The 26,706-nt window shown below is 38.4% G+C and overlaps 1 protein-coding gene across 1 annotated transcript in view; it reads right to left on the bottom strand.

The window, feature by feature from the left end:
* ULK4 (unc-51 like kinase 4) overlaps nucleotides 1–26,037 on the bottom strand; it is a 386,787-nt gene extending 360,750 nt beyond the window's left edge. The window contains 14 exon segments of the mRNA XM_015591710.2: nucleotides 293–353; nucleotides 2,678–2,782; nucleotides 4,392–4,488; nucleotides 5,814–5,883; nucleotides 6,023–6,138; nucleotides 7,446–7,538; nucleotides 9,438–9,513; nucleotides 11,333–11,416; nucleotides 11,969–12,070; nucleotides 15,902–16,064; nucleotides 18,436–18,575; nucleotides 19,059–19,158; nucleotides 21,917–22,110; nucleotides 25,590–26,037. Coding sequence (XP_015447196.1) covers nucleotides 293–353; nucleotides 2,678–2,782; nucleotides 4,392–4,488; nucleotides 5,814–5,883; nucleotides 6,023–6,138; nucleotides 7,446–7,538; nucleotides 9,438–9,513; nucleotides 11,333–11,416; nucleotides 11,969–12,070; nucleotides 15,902–16,064; nucleotides 18,436–18,575; nucleotides 19,059–19,158; nucleotides 21,917–22,054 — 1,345 coding nt within the window. The 5' untranslated portion in view covers nucleotides 22,055–22,110; nucleotides 25,590–26,037.
* Between the last annotated feature and the right edge of the window lie 669 nt (nucleotides 26,038–26,706).

The raw sequence follows: 26,706 nt of genomic DNA on the forward strand, positions 1-26,706 counted from the left end.
ATTCAACTGGCTCGACAAGGGCAAGGGCAGAAGGGCCCACCCGCTTCACAGGAAAACTCTCCCATCTGCAGAGTACAGAGCAGCCCAGACTCAGCTGAGTAAGGTCAGCGGCTGGCACAAGTGAATTACAAATTGTTTATAATTTACATAACATTGCCCCAAGAAAATAGCCAGTTGGCAAGAAAAGAGAAATTTAGCTATTCATGAATAAAATATTCCATTTGCTATTAAATTTCATATTTGCATCTATCTGCAAAGTGTCTGTGTGTTCAATAGCCCTTTATGATCGTACCTGAATGTGCTGGTAGATGCAGTATTTTTGAATCAAATTTAATTGGTGGTTGTTTCATTATCTGTGGTTAAAAAACAAAACAAAACATTTTGACACAGAAATCGGTCTCCTGATTCATCTCCTATTATCAGATTATAAATCAATGAGGACAGAAAAGAATGCTGTAAAATTTCTCACTAAAAAGAATAAGAATTCAACAGTGCCCTTTCAGATTAAAATAAATATGAATAACTTATAAATATAAAATTTCAATTGATATTTGCAATAAATAAAGCTTCATGGAAGAGAGTTACCTTGACTCAACTAACTCATGAGCTAATTTACCTCCAGGTTAGAAATTTAGTCTTTCCACAAAATATGTATTGGGTGGCTGCCAGAGTGAGGTTCTATATTAAGTGTTAAGGAGGACACAAAGATATAAGACATGAACCAGAGGGTGGATACTCTGGGTAACAAGATAAATATTTGTTAAACAACAAACAACAAAAAAACACAATATTTAACAATGCAAAACAGGCGGGACATAATTACAGACAAAATATTACATTTCACAAGAGAAATTTTTTTAAATACTAGAGAATGTAAAGCAAGCACTCTAGGCTGATATGGTCAGGACAGGGTTTATGGATGAGGCAGAAGGTGGACTGAGGTCTTATAGAACAGTTAAGACTTGATGGCTGAATTAAAGACGACACCACCCCAGGAAGCTGTGACAGCCTAAATAGGAAAACACATGATTTTTCTTTTTTTGAGGAAAATGAAGAAAACATGTAATTGAATCTATGAATTTCGAACAGCTGGTATACTTCATTGTGAAGCTTTTAATAAAAAATTCAACCATTGTTTCTGTGTCTAACTTCTCCAAAATCTACAGAGCATTTGCAAAACTTCTGCTGGTAGTATTCTTGCCAGAAATGCATAATCTCACTCTCATCATGAGAAACCTTTAGACAAACCCAAATTAAGGGACATTCTGTAAATACCTAACCAGTGTATAAAATACCCAACCACTTCAAAGTCTCAAGGTCATGCAAGACAAGGAAAGACTGAGAAATTACCATGAGGCCATGAAAGACAAGGACAGACAGCAGGAGAATAAGGAGACATAACAACAAACTGAAATGTGGGATCCTGGAACAGAAAAGGGACATCAGTGGCACAAGCGGTAAAATGAGAACAAGTCTGAAAGTTTCGTTCATAGCGCTACACTGATGTTAATCCCTGGTTTTGCTAACCATATCGTGATCCTGTGAGACGTTAACATCAGAAGACACTACGTAGAAGATACTTAGGAACTCTGAAATTCTCAAACCATTGTTATACGTCTAAAATCAGTTCAACATAAAAACTTTAAAAGAAACTGCTACTGATTTTTTAAGGTTTCTGAGAAACAACTAAATGTGGTTATAAGATAAAACAAAGAAATAGAGAACATGGTCAAAGATAGCACAAATGTTTCTGGAAGGTCCACTGGGAAAACGCCCCATTACACATTAAATTTGGTGTAATATACAGTTACTCTGCCAGATATCTGAAGTCATAAATCGAAATAGCTCCATTAAGAAAAATAGCTGGGTAATCTATATTAAATGTTACCTTTCCAGTCAGTAAACATGCATCCAAGAACCCATTTATTCCAAACTACAGTAATATTCCCCCAATGAGATGAGAGGAAACCGTCATAAATACAGAAAAAGACATTTTAAAAAAGAAGCAAAAAAATTAAAATACAGAATACATGGTGGTGGAATGTGTGTTGGAGACTGGAAATCAATAAGAAACAGAGGGACTGAGAAATTAATGTTTTTTAAGGAGAGTACTCATCCCCTAGTAAGATAGTATTACATTCCAAAAGAAACGAAGCAACAAAAATCACACTGCGGTAGATGTGCGTTGTGAGCCACGACCCCCAAGCTCCCAGTGTCTCCCACTGCTCACCCTGAGGTCCTGATAACCTACAAGAGGGCATGGTCTCTGGGGAATCTGCCCGCCCAGCCAAGCCCGGTGAGTGACGCTCACTGACATCTGCCTCTGTGAACAAACACATCAGCAACTGGAACAGTTGGAGTAATCCAGATCAAGGGCGTATGGAGAAATGAAGGACGTGAAGACTAAGGTCTGAGGTCTAGGTGTCAGGCCACTCCTCGGTCCGCTGGACTGACGGGAGGCAGAGCTGGTGCTGAGGAGGAAGAAAGCTCACCACCCAGGGAAGTGGGAGGCCAGAAGCAGAGGGTGACGGACAAGGGCGGGGGCTAGAAATGTAGACACGTGGCACAAACGAAATAAAAGCAGACAACGAGGGGAACAGAAATGAAAGTGTCACCCAAACTTCAGTCCTCACTGAAGTCTAAAACAGCCCTCAGTAGCTAGGGCATCTTTCCACACCTTCGGATTGTCAATAATTGGGGTGACAACAAGATCCGAGTCTGTGTAGATAAGCTCTTTCATCCGGGACTCCAGGTCCTGCTGACTCACGTGCCCACTTGTACTCTGAAACGAGAACAAAAATTAGACTAACGAAGAGCTTTGAAAGACTGAGCTAGTAAGATGCTGAGTAAGACACCACTGAAAAAGGTCACCTGTATCAATATACCTGGGTTGCTATTCAAAACACTTTCACAGATAGTCTCATTTGATCTTCACAAAAAACCTAAATTATAAGTATCATCGTCCTTTTTTATTTATGAAAAACAAAAGGCTCCAAGAAGGTAAGTGACTTGCTCACAATTACCACAAGGCTGGTTAGGACTAGAAAACAGATCTTCTGTAGTTTGATGTTCTAAACTACAATAAGGCAAAGTAGTTTTGCAATTACCAGCATGATTTTTAATTCTTCATCCACCAAACACTAATCAATTCAATTCTGCTTTACAGAATGTTCAATATAAAGTTAAAATTACGGCATAAAAAATGTCAGGCTAAAGTACTGACCTGTTACCTAAGTGTTAAACATCTATATCTTTATAAAACCTAGTTAAAGTAGAGTTAACACAATGAAATTGAATAACTAGATGTTTACCATCAGTTATTCCTTTGAGATGTTTCTTTGTGCTCTAGTCAAACAGAACTTTTATTTCTGATGCTGGGCCTTAGTATTTACTATCAGACAAGGAGGAGGAGTCATGCGTTATGAACCTCTATTCAAATACTGACCAGCAAACTGAATAAAATAGAAAACCAAATCACTAAAGTAAAAAATAAGGAAAAGAAATTAACCAAAACTGAGGTTGGGGCATGGATAAAGAGACAGAATAATTAGCTAATAAAATTCCTAGAAACCAAGACCACCCCTTTGCAACTCAGAAGACATACAGAAGACACATTACGAATAAATAAGGAAGAACTTTGTAAAAGATTAAAAACACATTTATGATCATGAACTTTCAAGGTAGAAAGAGTTGAAAGAAAAGCCAAAATGAATCAACTAAATAATTACTAAAATAAGAATCAGTAAGGTAGACCAATTAGAAAATTTACATGTAAAAATTAATTTCCTATCAACTGAATGCATACACAAATAGGTTATAAAAATATAATATCCTATTCACAACAGTAAAATATAAACAAATAAAATGCTGAGGAATACATTAAGTGATCAAAAATTGCAATGAGTTCTCATTTACTAAATGAAAAATATTGTTATAAAATTATGTTCTCTTGTTTGAAAATGAACATGTATGTACAGAACCAAAAGGACATCAAAGTATAATTCATGATTACTCTGAGTAATTAAACTATAGTTTATATTCTTTGTCTTCTAAATTTTGTTTTCTACATGATATAATTTTTGTAATTAAATCAAAAGTATCATTAAAAATTATAAAATAAACTTCCTTCTAGTACTTACATAAATACTGCTTAAATATTTTCAATAAAATTACATACACTTCTCTTTCACATTTCAGAATGCATTTTTTATATTTACACTGATGTTCTATCTCACATAGAATCAAAACATTATTAGCAGAGTGAGATTTTATTATAACCCACTTACATTTCATTTCAATGCCAAATGCATTTCACATTACATAAAAATTACAATAACATCTGAAAGCAATTCTATCTCGGATAAAAAAAAAAAAAATCCATCTCTGTTCACCTTGATCGAAGGAGAAGTCTTCTGCGGTGAATTCTGAGCCCTGTCCTCAGCAGGACTTAATTCCACTGCAGTGCTAGTTCTTGGAGTAGGACGAGAACTGAAAAACACAGGCCAGTGAATGTCATTCAGGTTTCAGAAACTCTATCCTCTGTTTACTATGCTCTGGGTAAAAACACGTCTCATGAAAATGGTAGAATATTATGATTCTATGTGATCTCACTATATAAAAAAAAATTTAAACTTTGTGTTTACATGACACTCTTACTTTTATAACTGTTTTTAAAGTAATTTCCTGGCTACTTTCTTTTATTTACAGCTCCTATGTTACATTCAGTATTTTGTTTTAACTGGAAACATCAAAACATTGATTTTATTATTTTTTAAATGCTTCCTGGTGTAAGCAGGAGTAACATAATAAAATAGATTGGTTATTCCATAAATGATGAATAATATTTACAATTTTACTTCAGAAAATGGTTGAAATGGAAAATTGTCTTGGTACCTACTAGGTCACAAGTTATAATCTGCAGCTATTTTTAATGATTCCTCCTACACCTATCAATAACTATCATACTCTCAATGGGTTACTCTATTTCCCACAAGTCTCATTCTGAGTTTTTCACATTTTAAGAAATCCTTCCACTCAGATCACCAGCATCTTTTTTAATGAATTCCTTCAAATTCTCAAATATCAGGATTCTCATCTCTCTTTCACTTACTCATCTGTTTCTTTGTTATTTAAATGAGTACTTACTTGGCTTGCAAACGTGCCAGAGATTATACAAAGTTTTTTTTGAAAACATGAATTTAAAACGCCAAAGATATATACAGAAAAATTTAACATATGCTATATTTAAATTTGGGTAAAACAAATCGGGAAAAACCTCAATACCATTAAACAAAACTATTTCTCTATGAGACTAAAACTATAAATAACTTAATATTTATGTTATTAAAATTTTAAATACATTGGCCTTAATCACTTTAAAATACTATTCTAATTGTTTTAATATTTTCATGATTACAAACATTGTTTAACATTCCCATATAAATCAACATGAAAAGCACAACCTGTTCTTTTGTATAAATCTTTATCCAAATAAAGAAGTGGACCTTCTGAAATTTTAAGTTCAATTCTATTTAAAATGGAAGTACAAAATGAAGTAGTTTTAACCCTTTTTTTTACCTAGGAAAGAAACGTTGGTTTGGTTAAAAAATTTTTTTAAATGCATAGTAAAATCTACATTCGGCCAGCACGTAACAGTAACTTTGAAGAAAAGAAACTAAAACTGGCTTTTGGCCTCCCTAGTCCTGTCCTTTATCTCTGAGTAGCATGGTTCACCAGAAGGACAACAGATGCTGTAAGAAGGTTTAACTTTTGTGTCACATGGACTCCTCGCTGCTCTGCCGTTATTTACGTACCTGAGAAGAAACATGGACTCATTCTGTTGACCCCCAAGAGTATTCTTAGGCCGCAACTCGGCTGGATTTTCTGTGGCAGGAAAGTAGAACATTATCCATAAAGGAACAAAATATCATGAGCAGGTCACGATGCACACAGAGGTTTAAAGAGAAAGGTAACACAAACGTGGAACTCCGCAACGGCGTTCCACGCTCAAAGGGAAGCTCACCGAGTCTCAGAGAGCGGCTTAGCCGCTGGGCGCTCCTCTCCCCTTTTGCTTGTCCACTCTGGGGGCTCGCCAGGAGCTCCTTGGAATCTTGTGACCCAGGACACTCCATTGAGTTTCTGTTGTTCAACAGGAGAAAGTCAACACAAACTTACTTTTTACATTTCTATGGTTTTCTGTGTAGAACAAGATGTTGGAAAAGATAATTAAATTACACGTTGGCAAAGCCGCAGGGTTAGAAAAGTAATATTTCTCACTGAGTGGCTAAAATGAGCACTTACTATATGTGCAAGGCATTGAACTAAGAAGTCTATAAACCTTGAACCTGAAGAATAAATAGCAGCAGGCAGACTGGGGAAGTAAACCGAGCTCGATGCACCAGCAGACCTGCGGCAAGTTTCCCTTTTATTTTTCCCCAAGATTGCCCAGCCTGGGTTCAAAGGCAGCAAGTACAGACAGAAGGAGCCCCAATAAGCCCCGTATTTCTGTGCCACAGAATAGGAAAGGAGGCTTTTAATGGTCAGCGCAGGGGACATCCCCTAGGTTTTGTCTTTTTCTTTTTCCGTTCTGTCCCGCCCCAATCTCCAAGTAACTCCGCAGCATCGGCTGGGAGCAGCGGCAGCTTCTGGCCGGGGCCTAAAACTCTGAGGAAGGGGCATCCTCCCCAACCAGAGAGCTATGATCCCAAGAACGTGAGGCAAATGCCTGTTGCTCTGCTCTTTTTTCTTCTTCTCGCTCTCTTCCTGCCACCTGGCCCCAAATACATCCAGAACATGAAAACTAATACGCCATGACTAAAAGTAGGGTTTATTGTGGGAATGCAAGGCTGGTTCAATTCAAAAACCAATTTATGTAAGAGTCCATCATGAGAGTCTAAAGAAGAAAAAAACGCATGATCATATCATCTGAAACATAAAAGCATTTGATAAAAGTCAACATTCATTCAAACCGAGAGCTACAAAAACCTCCAGCTCATTCTTCTTAGTGGGGAAAGGCAGACGCTTTCATCCCGCAATCAGAAACCAGGCAAGGATGTTCATTTTTATTACTGCTGATTCAGTACCTTGCCATTGACCTCATCTGGAGAAGTGTGACAAATCACACACCGGCTCTTAAAGTTTCTATCCAGCAATAACATATATCACTTCTATTCAAACTTCATTAGCCAAAGCAAGTCACATGACCACACCTAACTTAAAAAGGGAAATGAGACCCTACCATATGTTGTGAGGTGGGAAACCACTTATATTTGGTGAACAGAACTACTGACTACCATACTAAATCACTGACTGGAGAACAGGCAACTGATCAGAAAATGAGCAAAAGCAATAACACAGAACATATCACGGATGCTGCATTACTAGAATAGTAACGGGTATGAGTGTTTAATAACCATGTCTTACGCCCAAAGATAAGCTTATCCTACCTGACGCTGGAGTCCTCAGTGCTCGAGTCCGGATCTTTTCTAGTGAGAGCATCCTTCCAAAATGGATGCCGCAGTAGGTTTGCCCAAGTTAATCTTTACAAAACAAATGTTAAAATTTTATTTCAGCATGATTTACTGTGCAGAATTCCAGATATGTCCCAATTACATATATCAGATCTTATAATTTTCAAATATCTCCGTATAAATGTACCTCTGAGATTGTTTCATACTTTATTCTTTCATTTTAGTATGCAAATAACCTCTCTTAGCAACAAATAATTCAGAAGTCGTTCAGAAGCCTGGAATGGTACAGAATGAAAGGGTCTGACAACTAAGTGACATAAGTTTCAGAGTTCATATTCCATGGAGCTGGATGAAAACATTTTGGGTTCTCAAAATGGTCTATGAGGAAGTCTATAAATAGACATCTAGGTGTACTCATCAGACTCAAAAAGGTTAAGCCTCACTGATTAACGAGATAAACATTTGTTAAACAAAAAGAAAATTTTAAGTAACAATGCCTCGATGAAATTAAAAAAAAAAAATTATATCTGATTATTCAAAATTTCCATATTGAAAAAACCACTTTCATCAAAATTAAAACACTAATAACAGAAAGAATCTGCAACCACATATAAAACAAGGGCCCTTTTATAGAAGGACCCTTAAGTTTCACTAACAGAGACATAAAAATTGCCAATAAAATAGAATTTCTTTTTTATCCATCGGCTTGGCAAAAATTTATAACATCGGCAAAGCCCATTGTAGGTAAGGGCGGTAAGGAAAGAGCTTTCTAACGCTGCTGGAAGTATAAACCAGCACGTGTTCCTACAATGCAGCAAATGTACCAAACTTTTTAATGTTCTTAGCCATTGGCCAGCAACCCCACTTTGAAAAATTTATCCAAAGGAGATAACTGCCCAAGTGACCACCACCACCACCAACAAAATACACAAAAGGATATTTACTCTAGCGGTGTAGATGATATTCTAAATCAAGAAGCAATCTAAATGTTTATTGTTATTACGAGTTATCGCATGCACAATTTGTAGCCATTTAAAATGCCGAGGCAGATACATAGAGAAAAAACTAGTTTATGGAGTAGTCCCATTTATGAAAAAAAAGCATATGATATAGGGATACAAATATGTGGAAATGTAGATATACCATCCTAAATTACGTATATTTATGTCTTGTCAAAAGATGTCCAGAAGATTATCCACCAAAATAACACTAATCCTAAAAGTATTCTATTATAAGCATAGGCGGTTTGTCCTATAACTTAAGCAAGAAACAGCATTTCCTTCGGTTTTTCTCTCCTATTTAATGAACACATAGAATGAATTCTTTTATATACTACACTAAATTTATTAATCATTTTACACTCTGAAACAGAGACCCCCCAAATACTTGCGTAAATACCCCCTATCAGTTTCCTCGTGGCAGAACTAGAGCTAGAGACCAGCTGCTCGTCTCCCAAGCCAGGGAGACACCTGCCCACCACCACCCCGCCCCACAGCTTCTAACTTACTGCCACCACTACGACACAGAAAATTCACTGTGCCTATTATCCTGTCGCTTGATATCCCCAATTATGACAGGACTATCATAAAAAATATATTACATTAAAATTTCACTCAGTAGTTATTACATTAACTATCTTGAGACAGTATCATCCCTAGTTCAATAGTCTAAAACAGTTTTGGCCTGAAATCAACAACAGAAAGAAATACACCACTTGGATTTGAGAGTTACAAGAAAACCTGTCAACCTACTAGGCAACTATTTAATATGTTAAAAGAGAAAATGACTTTAAAAATTCCTCATGATTGAAAAAACACCTGCAGAGAGAAACAACTCAGTGCAGACTCAGATTGTTTTTTAAAAAGTAATTTGAACAACTCTTTATGTATTAAGAAGTGTAATATTTTACAAGCACATGAAAGGAAAACAAGATTGCAATATTCATATTAAAATATCATCCACACGTACCTTTTCTGAGGATCTTTTTGAAGTAAACCATTAAGCAAATTAATAAAATCTGAAGAGGCTTTAGGAACAGAAGAATCTATTAATTCCAAAAAAAAAAAAAAATTTAATTCCAAATTAATTCTAAAAACAAAGCGATAAGTACAGGAATACATACCCTATCTCAACATTTAAAGTCATAGAATTTTAAGCCCATAAATTATTTTTAAGAGAACTGAACCTATTAATTGCAATTACGGCCTTCATTTCATAAGGGAGAGGGACACAAAAATAAAAAACATTTTGTCCTAGACCACAAAAACCATGAACCTCAGAAACTAAGTCTCTACTAACCTCTAAAATTACTTTATTAAATAACCCCAGGAGGATTACCAGCCTAACAAACTCTTACCCTTGTCTTCAGCTATTAATTATGCCTCATTTCCTGAGACATTCTTAACCAACTTCACTTCCTAGTATACTATGATTAGAATACTAGCAATCTCTCTGTTTTTAAGATTTTTAACAGGAAAATAATAAACATCACAGTATTAGGACACTGTCCAATTTCATTAATCTCCAAGTTTTGTCTTTTTAAATCAGACAGATATATACTACGGTCAAATAATCAGCAATGGTTGAGAGAAGTGGCCATGAAGACAATGGCCAAAGACACTGCCAAGCACCCCAGAGACGAAGCAAACGGATGACGCTATGGGGAACTCTGATCCCACCCAGTCTGATGAAGATCACTGTGACACAACTAAGCCTGGGCCACCAATGGCATCTTTTTTTTTCTTTTTTTTTTTAAGAAAAAGTAAGATTTATTGAAAGTACATTTTAGAAAGAGATGAGCTACGCTAAGGAAGGCTGCAGCCCTGTGGAACTTAGGAGGTAGAGATAAGACAGCGTGCCCCAAAGGGAGGGGCGAGTTTCCAGCCAGGAACGCTGTACCAATGGTCTCCTGACCAGACCTCTGACGCCTTCGTTTTCAGATTTCTCTTTCCTGCATAAAAACTCGTTAACTTACAGAAAACAATAATCGATATTATGAGTTTATTTTAATCCTGTAAATTATCATTATAGGAAAGAGAAATGACTGGTTTCTATGAAAACTAAGTTAATGAAAGAGAAAAAAAAGGCAGCTTTTCATTGTAAGAAATATAGATTATTCTAAAAATATCAAGAGTTTTGTTTTTTTAGGCTAGGATGATTCTTGAAACATTGAAAGTATTCTATATTCTTATTTCTTCCATTAATTACCTCTGAAAATTTTATTCTTCTAAAAATCACATTTTTTTTTTGTAAAGGCCTGTTTTCATTTATGTGTCTTAAGATTCACTTTTTCTGTGTGGTGTACAAATTGTTTTATTATGCCTGTGCCTTCTTCTGTCTTTACTTTCCTTAAAATTGTTAATGGTAGACTATTAATCACAATTTGTATGACTAAAGTTCTAACATTTTTTAAATACTACAACTACATCTTGTTCAAAAGATTAAAAACTTCTCAGGGTAGCATTCTGATTCATCAAGATAAGGACTGAGAAATGCCTGATATGTTCCTATTCAAACACCAACTAGAAATAACTACAAAGAACATGAGCCTAAATCAAGTAAATGGCACCTACACAAAAAATAAAAGTTAGAGTTTTTTAAATCTTTAAACCAGATTTCTTTTGGTATAGAGGCACAAAATAACTTGTATTTTTAGATGAGGGAAACTTAGTACTTTGTTTTCCATTTTAATATCTTTTAAAAAACAGCAAAGGAGATGCTAATATTTCTAAAAATATCAATTTGGGACTATTTATAAAACATAAATTGGAGGGGTACAAATCAATAAAAATAGACTGGATAAAAATATACCGTTAGTTGGTGTAAAATGTATATTAACCTCATTTTTAATTAAAAAATCCTACCTTTTGGAACAGGTGGCAAAGGATCTTCATAAAAAATCTTTTCAATTAATTCTGATGCACTCTCTGAGAAGAATGGAGGTTTTCCTGAAATTACATGACGACTTGCCCATTAAACGATAGTTTGCTATTACCAATAATTCTAAATAAATCTCAACTGCAGATTTTTCAGGATTACACAATTACACAATATATATATATCAGTAACTAATTACTGAATGCCTAGTACATACCAAGCATACTGTCTATATATCTTTATATTTCTATAATTCAAAATTTGTCATCCTCGCAAATATACAAATTCACGTATGGACTACTACCATGATTAAAGGGTTGCAGGGCCACTGGACACATCTGAATAATGAAGTCACAGATACCTTTACAAGAATTTCTACCAATAATCAGTTTTTAATAGTTTGGCACATTTCAACATTCCAGATGATTATCATGAAAATAGATACACGGCAAAAAGTTCCTAGGACCTGCATCTAACACCAAGCAACCTAGCCAAAATCAGTATAAAAATTTAGAAAAACCAGCTTTTTCACACCTAATAGGTAAAATGCTTGCAAACTGCAGATTTAACCTTTGTGTGCGTGTGTCCAGCTCTGATTTTAAACCGAACCAGAAAGAAAGTACCTGAAAACATTTCATAAAGCAGACAGCCCAAAGACCAGAGGTCACTGGCGATGGAGAAGTCAGTACCCCTCACAATTTCTGGCGCTGTATATGTAAGCGATCCTAAAAATAAAGTATAAAGAACAATTTTGTTAGGCATTTGTATTGTTCTCAACACAAACCTGCCTAGGAGAGACCTGATGAGGCAAAAAATATGGGAGGAAAAAAGGCACATGAATATAACTTCATAAGAATTTCGGTTTTTAATGCTGTCTAATCTTAAGGTTCCATTTTATAAGGATATGTAAGAACACAGATATTGAAAATCCACTTGAGTTAAAAGTATGGCTCACTTAGGTACATTCTTTTTCAAATTAACCATTTAAATAGTTGAAAGAAAAAATTTTGTTTATGGCAGCTTGACTAGGAGTTGTTAAGTTACGCAGCAGTAACAGCCCTATATTGCCACTGGCTTAACAACGAAGGCTAGTTTATTACTCAGACTACACATCCACCACAGGTAGGGGGCTCAGAGCCTCAGTCACTGAAAGATCCAGGCGGAAAACAGGCTCCATCTCGACACGTGCTTCCTCAGTCACCAACGCAGAGGGAAAGCATGCAGCTCTTAAAACCGCACACTGGCTCAAAATTCCCACCTCAAAGTGCCTCACATCCTCTCTGCTCACACTTGGTGGGCTCCGGCCAGGGCGAAGACACAATCCTACCACGTATCCTGGAGAACGGGAAGTATTTCGTGAACAGCACTACTGCAGTACCAGATACACTCTTTACAAAGTCTAGTATTACATAGACATACCAAGCTAGAAAATTCCCTTATTTACTGATCAGAGGAACTGAAGTCGCACAGCTGGGCAGGTACAGAGCACCCACCAAACCCAGGGTCCTCGTCTCTCACTGGGCATATTCTTTCCATTCCACCTAAAAGCCTCTCATCTTCCCATGAGAATGTTCTTTCCATGAAGTGAGTAATCACCAATCAGTTGGAAAATAAAATTCCTCTGAGGTAAACCTTCCAGCAAATGGTATCTCCAGGGCCCATTACAGCCAGATCGGCAGCCCCGTGTGTCCCGGGGCGTGGTTTTAAAGTTCTCCTAGGTGTCATTCTCGCTAAGCCATCACGTTTCATACCCACACTCACTCATTCGACACTTATGAAGCGCCCATTTGTCTGCATTTTGCTAGATGCTGAGGAAACAAAGACAAGACCCCCCAGGATGCCCAGGCACCCTGCCCAGCACTTAGCAGGTGCTTCTGTACTATGTGTTGAATGTGAATTCATGTCTGCCTGTTTTTCCCAACTAGAAACATAAGTTTAGTGAAGTCAGGGATTTTTGCCTCTCTCTGTTCACATCCACATTTCCAGTACCTAGAACGTGCCAAAATTTCTGTTGAATAAATGTTGAGTTAATGAATATAATTCGGTAATGAACAAATCCTACCTTCACAATCAAACGGGGAAAGGCAATCACAGAAAAGTAAATATGACATGGCAAATTCAATGATAGATTTATGCACAGAATATTCTCATGGTAATAGAAGAGAAAAACCAACATTTAAGTACTGAGTCCAGTAAAAGCCCGCCAACCAGAGGGACAAGGAAGGTTCTCTCCAGACAGCTGCCCCGCCAGGAAAGAGGAGGAGCGGAGGGGAAGCGCCCTCCAAGGAGAGAGAAGGAACAAGGGCACAGAGCTGGACCAGCTCGGGAAACTGCAAACACAGTGGGCCGGAGCATCACGCAAGAGGCAGGGGTGGCGGGAGAGGAGAACCATGTTAGACCAGGTCCTCAGAAGAGCAGACTCCAAGACAGCGTTAACCATGCGAGGGTTTTATCACAGGAAACATCCGTGAGGGAAAGGGGGTGAGCTGGTCAGACCACAACGCACGCTGGACTCCGGGGGAAGGGAGAGGGAAGGCAGGCGGAGTGGGAATACCCTAGACTGCCATGAAGTATACGAAAGGGCCAGCAGGTCCTCGGGAATGCCAACCCCAACATCGGCCATCGGTGTCCCCCAGGAATCGGCCTGCCTTAGTGATCCTGCCACGTCAGCTGTTAGCTGGGTGCAGCCCGTGGGAACTGCGTCCTCAGAGCAAAAGTGGCCATGGATTTCCTCCTTGGGTGGCTGGGGGCCCTACTTAACTATATTCCATGTAGCTGAACAGTAAAGTTCCTTCTCACGGCCACCACGAGAACAGAGAGGCCATCAGGGACCAGATCCGGAAACCTGAACTCTAACCTGCAGCCAGGGGATTCTAAACTTGAAACTCATTTAAAAAAATCAGCCCAGATTTCCAGCTTCTCTCAATCAACGAACAACACTGGGCCAGAACTGAGCCCAGTTTGACAGAATCCCATCACTCCCTCTTAAACCAGGGACTTCGCCTATTTATATAACTTTCCTGTCCCTGAAGTTTGGGACTCATCCAGTCCAACTCCCTAACTTTACCCAAAAGGAAATTAAGATTCCCAGAAGCTATGTGACATTACTGTCAAGGCTGTACATACGCAAAGACAGGACAGAATTCGGGTGTCCTTATGAGAAACTCTTTGCAGTATGACCTTCATTCAGTCCAATTAATTTTTTTCTTTTCGTTCACCAGTATCTCAGGTTGGCACCAATGTTAACAGATTCTTTATGGCTATATACCACTCCTAGAGACCAGTCATCAACCACCACCTCCCGTCCCCAACACCTGGTCACTCACACAAAAGTCAAGGTGTTTACTTCATGTGCCTTGTTCATTACCATGCTTAGACTGTAAGTTCTCAAAAGCCCCAGAGAAACAGGAGTGGTCTTATTTTCACTTTTCTCTTTATACCACAGGGATGTGGAGGTGAGTAGCCTATGACACTGATGATTCCCAGCGGTCAGAACTGATGGTCATGAGGTCCTCCATCCTTGGTCAAAGAGGCTAACCTGTCCCGTCATGGGAACTATTCACAGATTGAGCTCAGAAGTTACTGAGTGTCACTGCTCGAAACTCTGACCTATTTCTCCACAATGCAGCCCTCATCCCCTTACTAAAGAGGAATACTTCAAATGTGCATTCCCGAAATAGACCACCTTCTTCATTTTCTATAATAAAATAATTCAGAACTTAATATTCTACTAACGTAGTCCACAATACTCATTTTCATAGAATGCCAGTCATCCTATGAAATGGTATTGGGCGTGGAATGTTATCACATCCAAGACCGGCCCGGAAAGTTAAATTTCCTTTGGTCATATTTATAGGGCCTGTGGTTAACTGTTGCTCCCCACCCCCCTTCCCTCACACCTCTCATCCTAGGCCACATGGCCACCAAGCCTAAGGATGCCACCCTCTCTCATAGTGCCCCTCCAGCAGGGTGAGGACACTAGAACTTCGGTGGCCCAAAGTCTCAAGTACCTGCACAGCGAACCTGAGGACATAAGATCTTCACCACTTCTCTCAAAAGTTCTGGTATGAGAAATATCGCTTCATGCTCTCCCCTCGAGTACGGCAATTTGAACATCCGAGGTCCCATCTCCCTGCCAAAACCACCTCCCAAGAATGCACCCCAAAAATCCCTCCTTAATTGCAGAATGTCAGCTACTCGACAGCACCGAATGAGTACCTACTGAAGGCACTAGTGCGTGCCAGGCACTGTTCTGAGTGTGGACAATGCAGCAGGACACGAGACGGAGCACCCCTCCCGATGCTCTAACGAGTGCTCAGGGACACGCAAAGCTAAGCACAGGACGCGGGCTTTGTTAGAGGCTCCCTTGCCTCACACGGTATCAGACCCACACAGAAAACCTCAGGCCATGGACAAGCCATTCCTATATCCAGACTCCTCCTGGTCGTTCTTATTGTCGGCGCGTTAACTGACTGGCGAAATAAAAGGTCGTTATCCCCTAACCGTGACTCGGGCGGCCCACATCTACGGCTATGCTCTTTAGCCTCTTCACGTACCTTTGACTCTACTCTTCGTGTTTTTCTTTGATACGTTTTCCCCACTATCACCTCCTCCTTCTTCTGCCGCCACCAAAGCGAAGAACTCTTCCAGATTTTCGCCTTCCGCTTTTGCCAGGCAGAAATTACTGAACTTCAGTGTGCCAGGCCCTTCCAAGAGTATCTATAAAGATTAAAACATAGACGTGCTCAGAAACCTATTCGACCTGCACGCCCATCAGTACCTCTTACAAACTCACTGAAGAACAGCGACCACTGGCTTCCTGGCTTCAGCGCCACTCGGAAAATTAAATGCTCGCCATTTTTTTTAAAAAAAGCTAAAGAAAAATCCAACCTTTTAATAATAAAATCTAATATTAAATTGTCCGGTCTCAGATGTATATAATGAACACAACATATAACCACAGAGGGAAACCTCAGGCTTTGAAGAACAATGTGTATAGAACAATCTATACTCTCCAATCCTCGGTTGACAGATGAAGGATTTGAAAATGCACCTGCCAGAGGGGTTAATATAATGCAGGGTTAAAACTGGGGTTTTGAAGCTAGAGATCTGAATGTGAGCCCCAGGCCACCACTTACAGTCAGTATGACCTGGAGAATTTACCTAATCTTTCTAAATGAGAAAAAATTATACTTAACCCTTCAGGCTGTTATAAGGATTAACTGAGGTTAGACATTCAAAGGGCTTTTAACAGTGATGGGCACATGCTCAATACTCAAGTCTGCTAACATAATCTATAATTAGAAGTTATCTGTTGATTGTTGAAACCATGCCAGAAATCAGGGCTCTATTTTATTTTTTCCTCCAGAGTCATTAAAAATATTGCTGGGAAATTGTGATGGCTTCTTAGGTGGCTTGTCAGGTGGCTTTTTGTTTTTCAAAGCAATTTAAAGCTTGCCCTTAACTTCTAGATACAAATACTAAGGATGTCTGTTAAAAGTCTATAGTGCCTTTTAAATGTTTTTGAGTACCGGGATCCCCTGGAAGGCTTGTGAAGAACAACTACTAGTCCTTACCCCAGAGTTTCAGATTTGACAGGGCTGGGATGCGTCCAAGAACCTGCATTTCCAAAGAATCCCAAGTAATGCTCTGGCTGCTGGCCCGGGGAACATACTTTGAGAACCAGTGGGAAGGGCCAGCAAATTTTTTTTTAAGTTAGTAAATCTTTTAGATTTTGCAAGCCGTAAGGTCTTTGTCCCAATTACTCAACTCTGCAGCCACCAATATATAAACTAAAGGGTATGCCTGTGTTCCAATAAAATTCCATTTATAGAAACAGGCATCCTGCCCCACTCTGCCGACCCCGGTTCTAGCGTAAACATTACATTACAAATCAGTCTGAGTTTCCTAGATTATATAACAGCTGATATTGGACCTCGTTAAACAACTGTCACACAGGGTGAGCACACTACAGCCTCTGGGCCAAATCCCAGCCAGTACCTGTTCCTGTATGAGCTACGAGTGGTTTTTACATTTCTAAATGGTTGGGGGAAAAACATCAAAATAAGATTAATATTTCTTGACATGTGAAAATTGTATGAAATTCAAATCTCAATATTCATAAATAAAGTTTATTAAAACAAAGCTGCACCTATGCATTTATATGTTTCCTATAGCTGCTTCCAGGGCTATAACCATGGTTAAGTGGCTGTAGACTTGAGGCAAGATATGACTATTTCAAACAAGAACTTATACTTTTCATGGAGTTTTGGGTTTTTTTTTTTTAGGTTTAATTGTCTTCTCATACAGATGGCTTTATAATAGTGTTTCACAAAGAAATACTCAACTATTCATTTCATTGAGTACACATTTACAAAGGAAAAGTAGCAACTCAGACCCGTAATAAATACAACCAAGAGTATGTACTTAGAAAGATGTCACTGATGGAGAGCACACAATCTGCCAGAAAGTGCTCCAGAGGCTTCACCTAAATATACGTAATCATTACAATCACCCTGAAATACTGTCTCCATATCAGAGACAAGAAAACTAAGGCGCAGAGAGAGAGAAAGGGTAACTTGTCCAAGGCACACAGCTTCGAAATGTCGGTGTCAACCGTGACTCAGAGACTAAGCAGGTTTCATGACTCTGCTGCACTGAAGCACATTTTGTTATGGATAATTAGTTTAACCGAAAAAGCAAACATTTGATCCACAGTATCAGGAATCAAACAAACATAGCCAAGAATGGCATTATCAAACTAAAATAATGACTCATAACTGTGTACTCTAAGAGTGAACAGTCTTATTTTATAGATCTGTTGACATCCTCATTCACAATACTCCCCAGCAGCAATATTACTCAAAGAGCTCTGAAAGGAGGGGAGGCTTTGCATTCTAAAATTACTCCAATAGGTAGGCAGCTTAATAGGTACCTAAAATATAGTACTATGTTTCTTTTCTTTAAAATGTTAACTTTAAATTTCAAGATGTTCTAGATCTAAAATTATATCTAAAAATAAAAAGACCTTTGAGAAAGCATTATAAATTAAATCACAAGTAGATAGAAAATAGAAACTTTCATGATTTACCTTCCCAGGAGAAATGTCACAAAAGAGAATGCCAAGTTGATGAAGATGATGCAGTCCAGTAATCAGGTCGATCCCGAATTCTCGTACGACATCTTCTGGGAGGTTTTCATCTTGAGCAATAACTCTCTCTAAAGAACCACCTACAAATGGATTAAAATCACCCATTTCAACCCACCAACATTACACAGTTCCTCTGGGAGGTTCCATGCTGAGAGATACTGTTCATATATTTTTATAAAGAGCACGTATCCTGTTCTTAAAAATAAAAAGATGATCACTTTATAAACTAATAAGCTAATTAACAGGTGGTTGACCTAAAATACTTTGTTGACCTAAAGTAGTAGAAAAACTTGTTTTATAAACTACCACTAAAAAATATTTCTAAATTTTGATGTAGGTGGTTTAGTAATATTTTATACCAAAGTTAACCCCAAATTGAATTTTATGTAAGTCTGCCGCTTACCAAGCAGCTTTGCTCTTTACCCTTCCCTAATCCCTTTCAAATGACAGATTTTTAAGTTAACACAGTCAACAATATCAACACTACTTATACTTACAAAAGAAAAAGGAAAATAACAAAACCTACACCCTATATTTTTTCAAAATCATATAAGGTAGCTTACCTGTGCAGAGCTCCACTACCAGCCAGAGATGATTGCTGGTTTCATACCATTCATGAAAAGTTACAATGTTCTTATGTGTAATCTCATGGGTGAGACGGACCTATAAAAACACACAGCATTCATACTGAAAAAAATGGTTCTTAAAAACCTTGTATTTAAAAAAAAAAAAAAAACACACCTAAATATACAATTGGGGAATGGATAACAAAACAGTGAAATTCATTTGATGGAATTCTACATGGACATCAAAATGATGGTTATGAAGGCTGTTCACATGGTAAAATTCTAATTTAGCGTACAAACTTAAAAATAATTTTTAAAAAAAATTGTGCAATACAGCTTTGTGTATTTGTGTAACTATAACACTGCAAAAGAAATATTCATAGGAAAATCGCCAGAAGGTTTACATCAAAACAGCTGTTGTTTTATGAGCACGATTACTGGTATTTTTCAATTCTTTCTACTTCTATTTTCTAAATTAAGTTCACAATACTTTTACAATCAGGAAAAATTATTCAAAGGAAAGAAAACCTTTAGTAAATAAAAACAACCTAAATGCTCAATAATACAATAATAGTTAAATAAGTTGTACAAAATATCAGGCCAACATTAAAATGTTTAATTTTACAACAATATGGAAAAATGAATGTTATAATGTTAAGTGAAAAAGGCAAGAAACAAAATTATATATCATGATTAGAAAAATGTGTTTAATTTCATTGAAAAAAAAAAAAAAAGACAAGAAAGAAACCTAACTAGAATAATGATTATCTTCAGGTTAAAGAAGGATGTTGTTTTTTTTCTTCTATCCATTTTTCTATATTATCCAAATTTTCTATAATAATGACGTAAAACTTTCACAAAAACACTTAAAAGAGCTCTTAAATGATTCTACAATTTTCTTTTTAAAAACATTCTTATTGAATCCTAATATCAATTCACCCATATTATAAAAACAAGACTCATCACAATAAACACACTGATCTGGAAATGTACATTTCCTTTAGATCATAAAATACTTGTGCACCAAAAGCAAAAGTGAATTCAAAACTCAACAATAAAGATGAAAAAGCCTGTCCATTAAAAAACACTAAGTTGCTTCAGGGATCTTTTCTTCCTCCCTTCAACATCCCATTAAGTATGGGAACTAAAACCATAAAATGTGTGCATTATTTGGCAAACCGTCAAAACTCAGAATCGCTGACAACAACTGAAGTGCTTTGGATCCTCGCTTTCTGATTCTCTTTAAAAAATCACGTACAAATTCTGTCACTCAACACAGACTAATGGACCCTCAATTTGTAGAAACCCAGAGCTATTTTTAAAACGGAAGATGGTACACTCAGAGAACAAGTAGGTGTGCTCATATCTGTTAACACAAATAAAATGAAGCCACATAACTTAGAAGGCAGATGAGAAAACCGAAAATCAGAGGGACCAAGAGAGAATGTGAGGAGTATCTTGTAATAAACCCCCAATAATAAGGCTGTTAGAGAATGGGGAGGATATTTGGTGGGCATGTCTAAACAGATAACCACTGATTCAGGTGGGGGAAAGGATACGAAAATAAAGGAGGCATGGAAATGCCAACAGAATTCAGGCCACATCACTCAAATATGCTAGGTACCTACTCTTGGACACTGAGCTGGGGGAAGAGGAAATGAGGAATTATTTAATGTGTATAGTGTTTCAGTTTTGCAAGATAAAAAGACTTCTAGCCGATTCAGCAATCACCTTTGAGATTTACCCAATGGGGCTGAAAACATATCCACACAAAAACCTTATTCAAAACTGAAAGATGCCCTTCAATAGGTGAACAAAGAAACACAGCATATATGCAAAGGAAGACTATTCAGTAATTTTTTAAAATGAGCTATAAACAACAGACAGACACAGAGGAAACATAAATGCATATCGCTAGTGAAAGAAGACAATCTGAAAAGGCAACATACTGTATGATTCCAACTATATAGCATTCTGGAAATGGCAAAACTATGGAGATAATAAAAAGACCAGTGGGTGGCAGATGTTGGGAGGAAGGGGGAGGGATGAATAGGTGGAGCCCAGGACTTACAGGGCAGTGAAACACTTCTATACGATACTATAATGATAGATACATGTCATCACACATTTGTCCAAACCCATGGAATGTACACCACCAAGACTGAACCCTAAGGTAAGCTATGGACTTTGGGTGAGTATGATATGTCAGTCAATGCAGGTTCATCAATTATAACATGTACCACTATTGTGGGGATTTTGATAACAGGAGAGCCTGTGACTATGTGGGGACAAAGGATATATGGGAAATCTCTACACCTTCCTCTTAATTTTGCTGTAAATCTAAAACTTCTCTAGAAAAATTAACTCAAAAAAAAAGTTCTGGAGATGGCAGTGGTCGCATACCAATATGCATGCACTTAATATCACCAACCTATACACTTAAAAAATGGTTAAGATGGTGAATTTTGTGTTATGTGCTTTTTCCATAAAAAAGTTCAATCCAAGGAGCGTGGGCTGTTAAGTGGCATGGCTATTTCAAACCCAAATCACTCTCACCCAAAGTCCTTACTTTAGAGAACTCCGTTAATCATATACTACACTTAAAAGTACATGATCTAATATAGACTATACATTTCCTTGACTCTTACCAAAGAAACAAACAAAACTATAAGGTGTTAACGACTTGGGTATATTAGTCATTATTCAGAACTGGTGGCACTAACAGAAGGCTGCCCATTCCAGACTGAAAAAGTGGCACTTGCTGTAGTAACTTGGGTGGCTTCTGTTTACATGCTACTTATTCTACCTGATCACATCTGTCTTCTGCTAGGGGGATGGAAACATATTAGACTTACCCAATTGGTTATTTCAGGCCTTTTGCACTTATCTGTGCAAAGAATAGCTACAAAATTGATTGTTCCTTTCCGGCGCCCTTTGTAGACAACGGTCTTGCTTCCTCTGCCAATCTCCTCATACAGAATGAAGTTCTCCATCTCTGGGCCAACTTCTCACACTCGAAAAAATGACAGCCTAATAGCATCTCCAGCCCCTAAAATGTAAACAAAAATGACACACATAAATGCAAGCTAGTTGCATGATTCATTAGTCTAGGATATTTACTATGTAAAGAAATTTAATAATTCTATAAATTCAGAAGATTCACCTAGAAGAATGTGTTAGATACCAGTGTCTTTTCGTAGGATGAAAAGACGAAAGGAAAAAATATATAAACAATTCACGAACCAATAGTCAACTTCCTATCAAGATCTTGACCAAAATAATGAAAATGACAGCTGTTTCCAACACGTTAACAAAATTAGGAAATGAGTAAAATTTTAGCCAATGTCTTGATACCTTTCTCTGTTAAAATGGAGAGCACATTATTTCAATGAATGGGGTGATATATGCTACAACTAAATCAAAAAATTAGGAGAAGCAAATGAGACAATGTATGTGAAAATACTTTATATACAAATATAGAATGACAGTATTTCCATCTAGTCCACAAAGATTGTAGGAGTCACTATTATTAGAAGTCAGAGATCAGCAACCTACTGGTTCCTGGGCCAAATTCAGCCTGTTGCCTCTTTTTGTAAATAAAATTTAAATGGAACATAGTTACGCCCAACTCATTTATAAATTGTTTAAGGCTGCTCTCAGGCTACCCTAGCAATGCTGAGTAGTTGTGACCAGAGGCCCAATGGCCTGCTCACAAACTCTAAAATAGCCCTTTACAGAAAAAGCTTGCTAACTGTTTGAAATCAATTTTTTAACCAATCCCTTCATCATCTACAGTACAAGCAGTTAAAAGAGTTCATTTTCTTGGCCAAAAAAAATCCCCTAATTTTCATGAGTAAATAAGGATTTGATATACTCTTTTATTAGACTAGATTTTCTTTAAATTGAAGTAAAAAAGTGAATTCTGTATCTTAACATATTCCTGACAATATAATCAAAGTATTTATTCAACTAAAAATATCTTTTAAATTGGCATCTTTGGGGAAGGATTATACATGCTAGACTATAGAAAATTTCCCAGAAATTATCCAAGCAGTAATAGATCTTCTTTAAAAATAGGTTGTGTTTAAGTCAGAATCTATAGCAAAATCCCTTAAAAACAGACGATGCGAAAGAACAGTAAGTTAATGGATATGGGGTTTCTTTGGGGGCAGATGAAAATGTTCTGAAATGAGACAATGCTAATGGTTATATAACTTGGCGAAGACACTAAAAATCACTAAATTGTACATTTTAAAGGGGTGAATTTTACAGTATGTGAACTATATCGCAATATTTTTTTATATAATTGACTTGTAACATTGTACACAACATGACTGGATACATTTACATATTGTAACATGAGCACCACCATAGCTTCGTTAACACCTCTATCACGTCACATAATTACTTCTTTTTTGTGGAGAGATCATTTAAGATCTAGTCTCTTAGGGACTTTGGAGTATATAATACATTATTGACTATAATCATTATGATGTACATTAGATATTATTCATCTTTGGTTGTAGGCTATTAAACAGGCAGAGAGCCAGACTTGGCCAGTAGGCAGTAGTGTGCTGACCTCTGTCTCAGTAATTTAAGAATCTAGAAATAACGAATTCTATGATTCCATCCTTCGATGAAGTTAAAACTTACTGTAAAAAGGAGGTGAACACTACCATAAAGATGTACAGGCTAGTAATTACATTTAGTTATTTGGATTATAAACCTGATACCTAGATCAAATCAGAAGAAATCAGACTATCGATAGTAAATTTTTTCAATTCTAAGTAAAAAAGATGCAGGAGAATGTTGAATTTAAACCAATGCAAACCAAAAAGAGCACAGATAGTATCTATTTCTTTTAATGAAGTTTTATTAAGTTCCTTTTATGTTCCTCTCCTCTCTAAAATCCATTCATTAAAAAGAACCAATCCATCTTCTTGACCCACTGAAACAGCCTAAACAGGAGTAATTATGTGGCAAGAGGTCAACAATACACAATATTAAATATAACCAAAACAAAATTTAATCAACAATGTTAAAATACAAAGCTATTAAACCAGAAAAAAAAAAATGTTCACAAATTAGCTACACTGGGATACAGCAGGATAAGATGCTGAAGTAAGTTTTTATGTGAAATTAATAATTGATTCATTGAAAGCAAGGTGATCTTCTATCTTTCACGTTTTAAATTTTGAGTTTAAGATTCTTTTTGATTCAATCCAAGGACATTCCTCACCTTAGATTTCCCATTATGAATTGTTTAAAAATTTGTAACCTCTCAAATTGTAAAATAAAACACAAATACAGAAACTCCAACAAAATAAATGTATAGTTTAATTACTATAAGAGGGACACCCTTGTAATCACCACTCAGGTTAGGAACGCACTTTTCCAGCCAACCCAGAACCCCCTCCATGAGCCTAACGCAATCACAACTCTTACTCCCCAAAAGTAATCACTCTCCTGACTTTCACAATTACTTCCCTGCGTTTCTTTATAGTTTTCTCACCCAAGTGTGTATTTCCAGACACAGTTTAGTCTTCCACATTTTCTAAACGTGTTGCGTCTTTTAAATCTTTTAATCTACAAATTCACCTAGATATTATCTGAGAAGCCAAAGTCAGGGCAAATCACACATACAAGCAAATAAGGCATTTAAGATTCAGGGGGCAGGGCTAACATTCAACAAACTCTGAAACAAATCAGGTGATAGGGGCACGCAGGTAAAACCTCCTCTTAATCATCCCCACCTTGAGATCATTAACTCCTGCACTAGCAGCATCAGCAACACCTGGGAACTTGATAGAAATGCAAATTCTCACCACCGCCACTCCCACCCCAGCCCAGACCTATTGAATCAGAAACTCTGGAAGTGTTTTAACTCGCCCTCCAGATGCACGCTCAATGTTGCAAACTGCAGGCCAAGTCACCCCTTCGCGAGGTCATAAAAGGTGGCAAGGCACTATGCTAAGTCCCCCAACAAGTGTAAAGTCCTCGCAGCACTTTACAGACCGAATTAACTGCAGGCTTTCAGTTTGGTCTGACCTCTAAAGTGCAAGACCTAAGTCGCTACGTAAACACAACCCCCCACCCCTCCAAGCGGCTAGTGCCAGCGGACTAGCAGTTTTCATCGCCTCCCTACGTCCAGCGAGACCGGCTTAAAATCCGGGAAGCGCCGCCGGGGTTTTAAAAAGTAAAACTCAGAATTAGGGGCGTCCATATAAGCGCATCTCCTGGACCCTGGAGTCCAAGCGCCCCGAATGCCCCCTGCACCTAGGTCCAGAAGAGGTGGGTGTCCCTTGTGCCCTGAACAAAGCCCCGAGAAAGTTGTGTATGGTTTTTATTTTAACAAGAGCGCAAAGCAGAGCCCTCAGACAGAAGCCGAGGGGACGCGGGGGGCACAGGGTCCATGGACCCAAGAAAGGTGGGAGAGGGAAAAAGAGTGGATGGGCAGGACCCCTCTAAGCCCGCAGTCTCCATCGCGTGACATGAATCCATATTCGTACCCCTAAAACAGCCACTCACCTGAGCGCTGAGTGGGGAGAAGCAGCAGGTCCACTGAACTGCTCCCTCAAGCGCGCGCGCGTCTGGGTACCCCAGGACGGGTCCACTGGCCAAGGGCCGGGGCAAAGAAATGGAGCAAGGCGGGACTCGCAGAAGCAGCGTGAAGCCGTGAGGGGGTCCAGCTCCCCTCCGTGTTTGGATTCGCCCGTCCCGTCTCCAGGGCAGCACGCAGAACGCCGGAAAAGGCGCAGGGTGCTGATTGGCTGAGCCGTTTCGGTTCCTATTGGCTGGGGCCTGAAAGTGATGCCGCTAGGGCACCTCCCTCAATCCAAAAGGCCTCGCGCCCAGCCTTAAAACGAATCCTCCGACACTAGACGGGGGTAGGAAGTGCTGGAGAGGTGAGATTCACGGCGTCAGCGTCTGGCCTTGTGCGTTTAGCACCCTCCGCGTTTGGATTCGCCCACCCCGTCTCCAGGGCAGCACGCCGAACGCCGGAAAAAGCGCAGGGCGCTGACTGGCTGAGCAGTTTGGGTTCCTATAGGCTGGAGCCCGGAAATGGGAGGCCACGATGGACCTTTAGTCCACTCTAACAGGCTATTGGATCTGGGGTCTTGGGAGAAAAGAGGGGACTTACCTGGGCAGTAGTTGCATAGTTTGGGGCTCTGGAGCCTTGGACCCTCGTCTTTTCCTCCCACCCTCACTGCGCTTTGTTTTCTCCATGCTTTTTCTTTCCGATGCACTCCGGAGCTCAGGTGGACATGGCAACATAGTCTGGGTAACTGCGGCCTCAGAAGCCTGCTCCTCGGGTTCCTCACCGTTTAAAAAGGAGAAGGCTAGATTACCTTCCTTCTACTACCTGAGAAAACCGACCAGATTCTCTGACCTTGAATTGATTGCTTATGACTTCCAAATCTCAACGACCTCAAATTCCAACCACCAGGCACGTTAGCACCAGCTCCCCTCTCCCTTCCGTTCAAGTTAGAGAGCAGTGATTCTCAAACTTTAGCATCGGAATCACCTAGAGCGCTTGTTAAAACATTTCTAGGCCTTACCCACAGAACCTCTGTTTCTGTAGATCTGGATGAGGCCCAAATATTTGCATTTCTATCAAGTTACCAGGTGATGTGGATGTTGTTGA

This window comes from Pteropus alecto, unplaced genomic scaffold (assembly GCF_000325575.1).
Source record: "Pteropus alecto unplaced genomic scaffold, ASM32557v1 scaffold156, whole genome shotgun sequence".
Taxonomy (NCBI): Eukaryota; Metazoa; Chordata; class Mammalia; order Chiroptera; family Pteropodidae; genus Pteropus; species Pteropus alecto.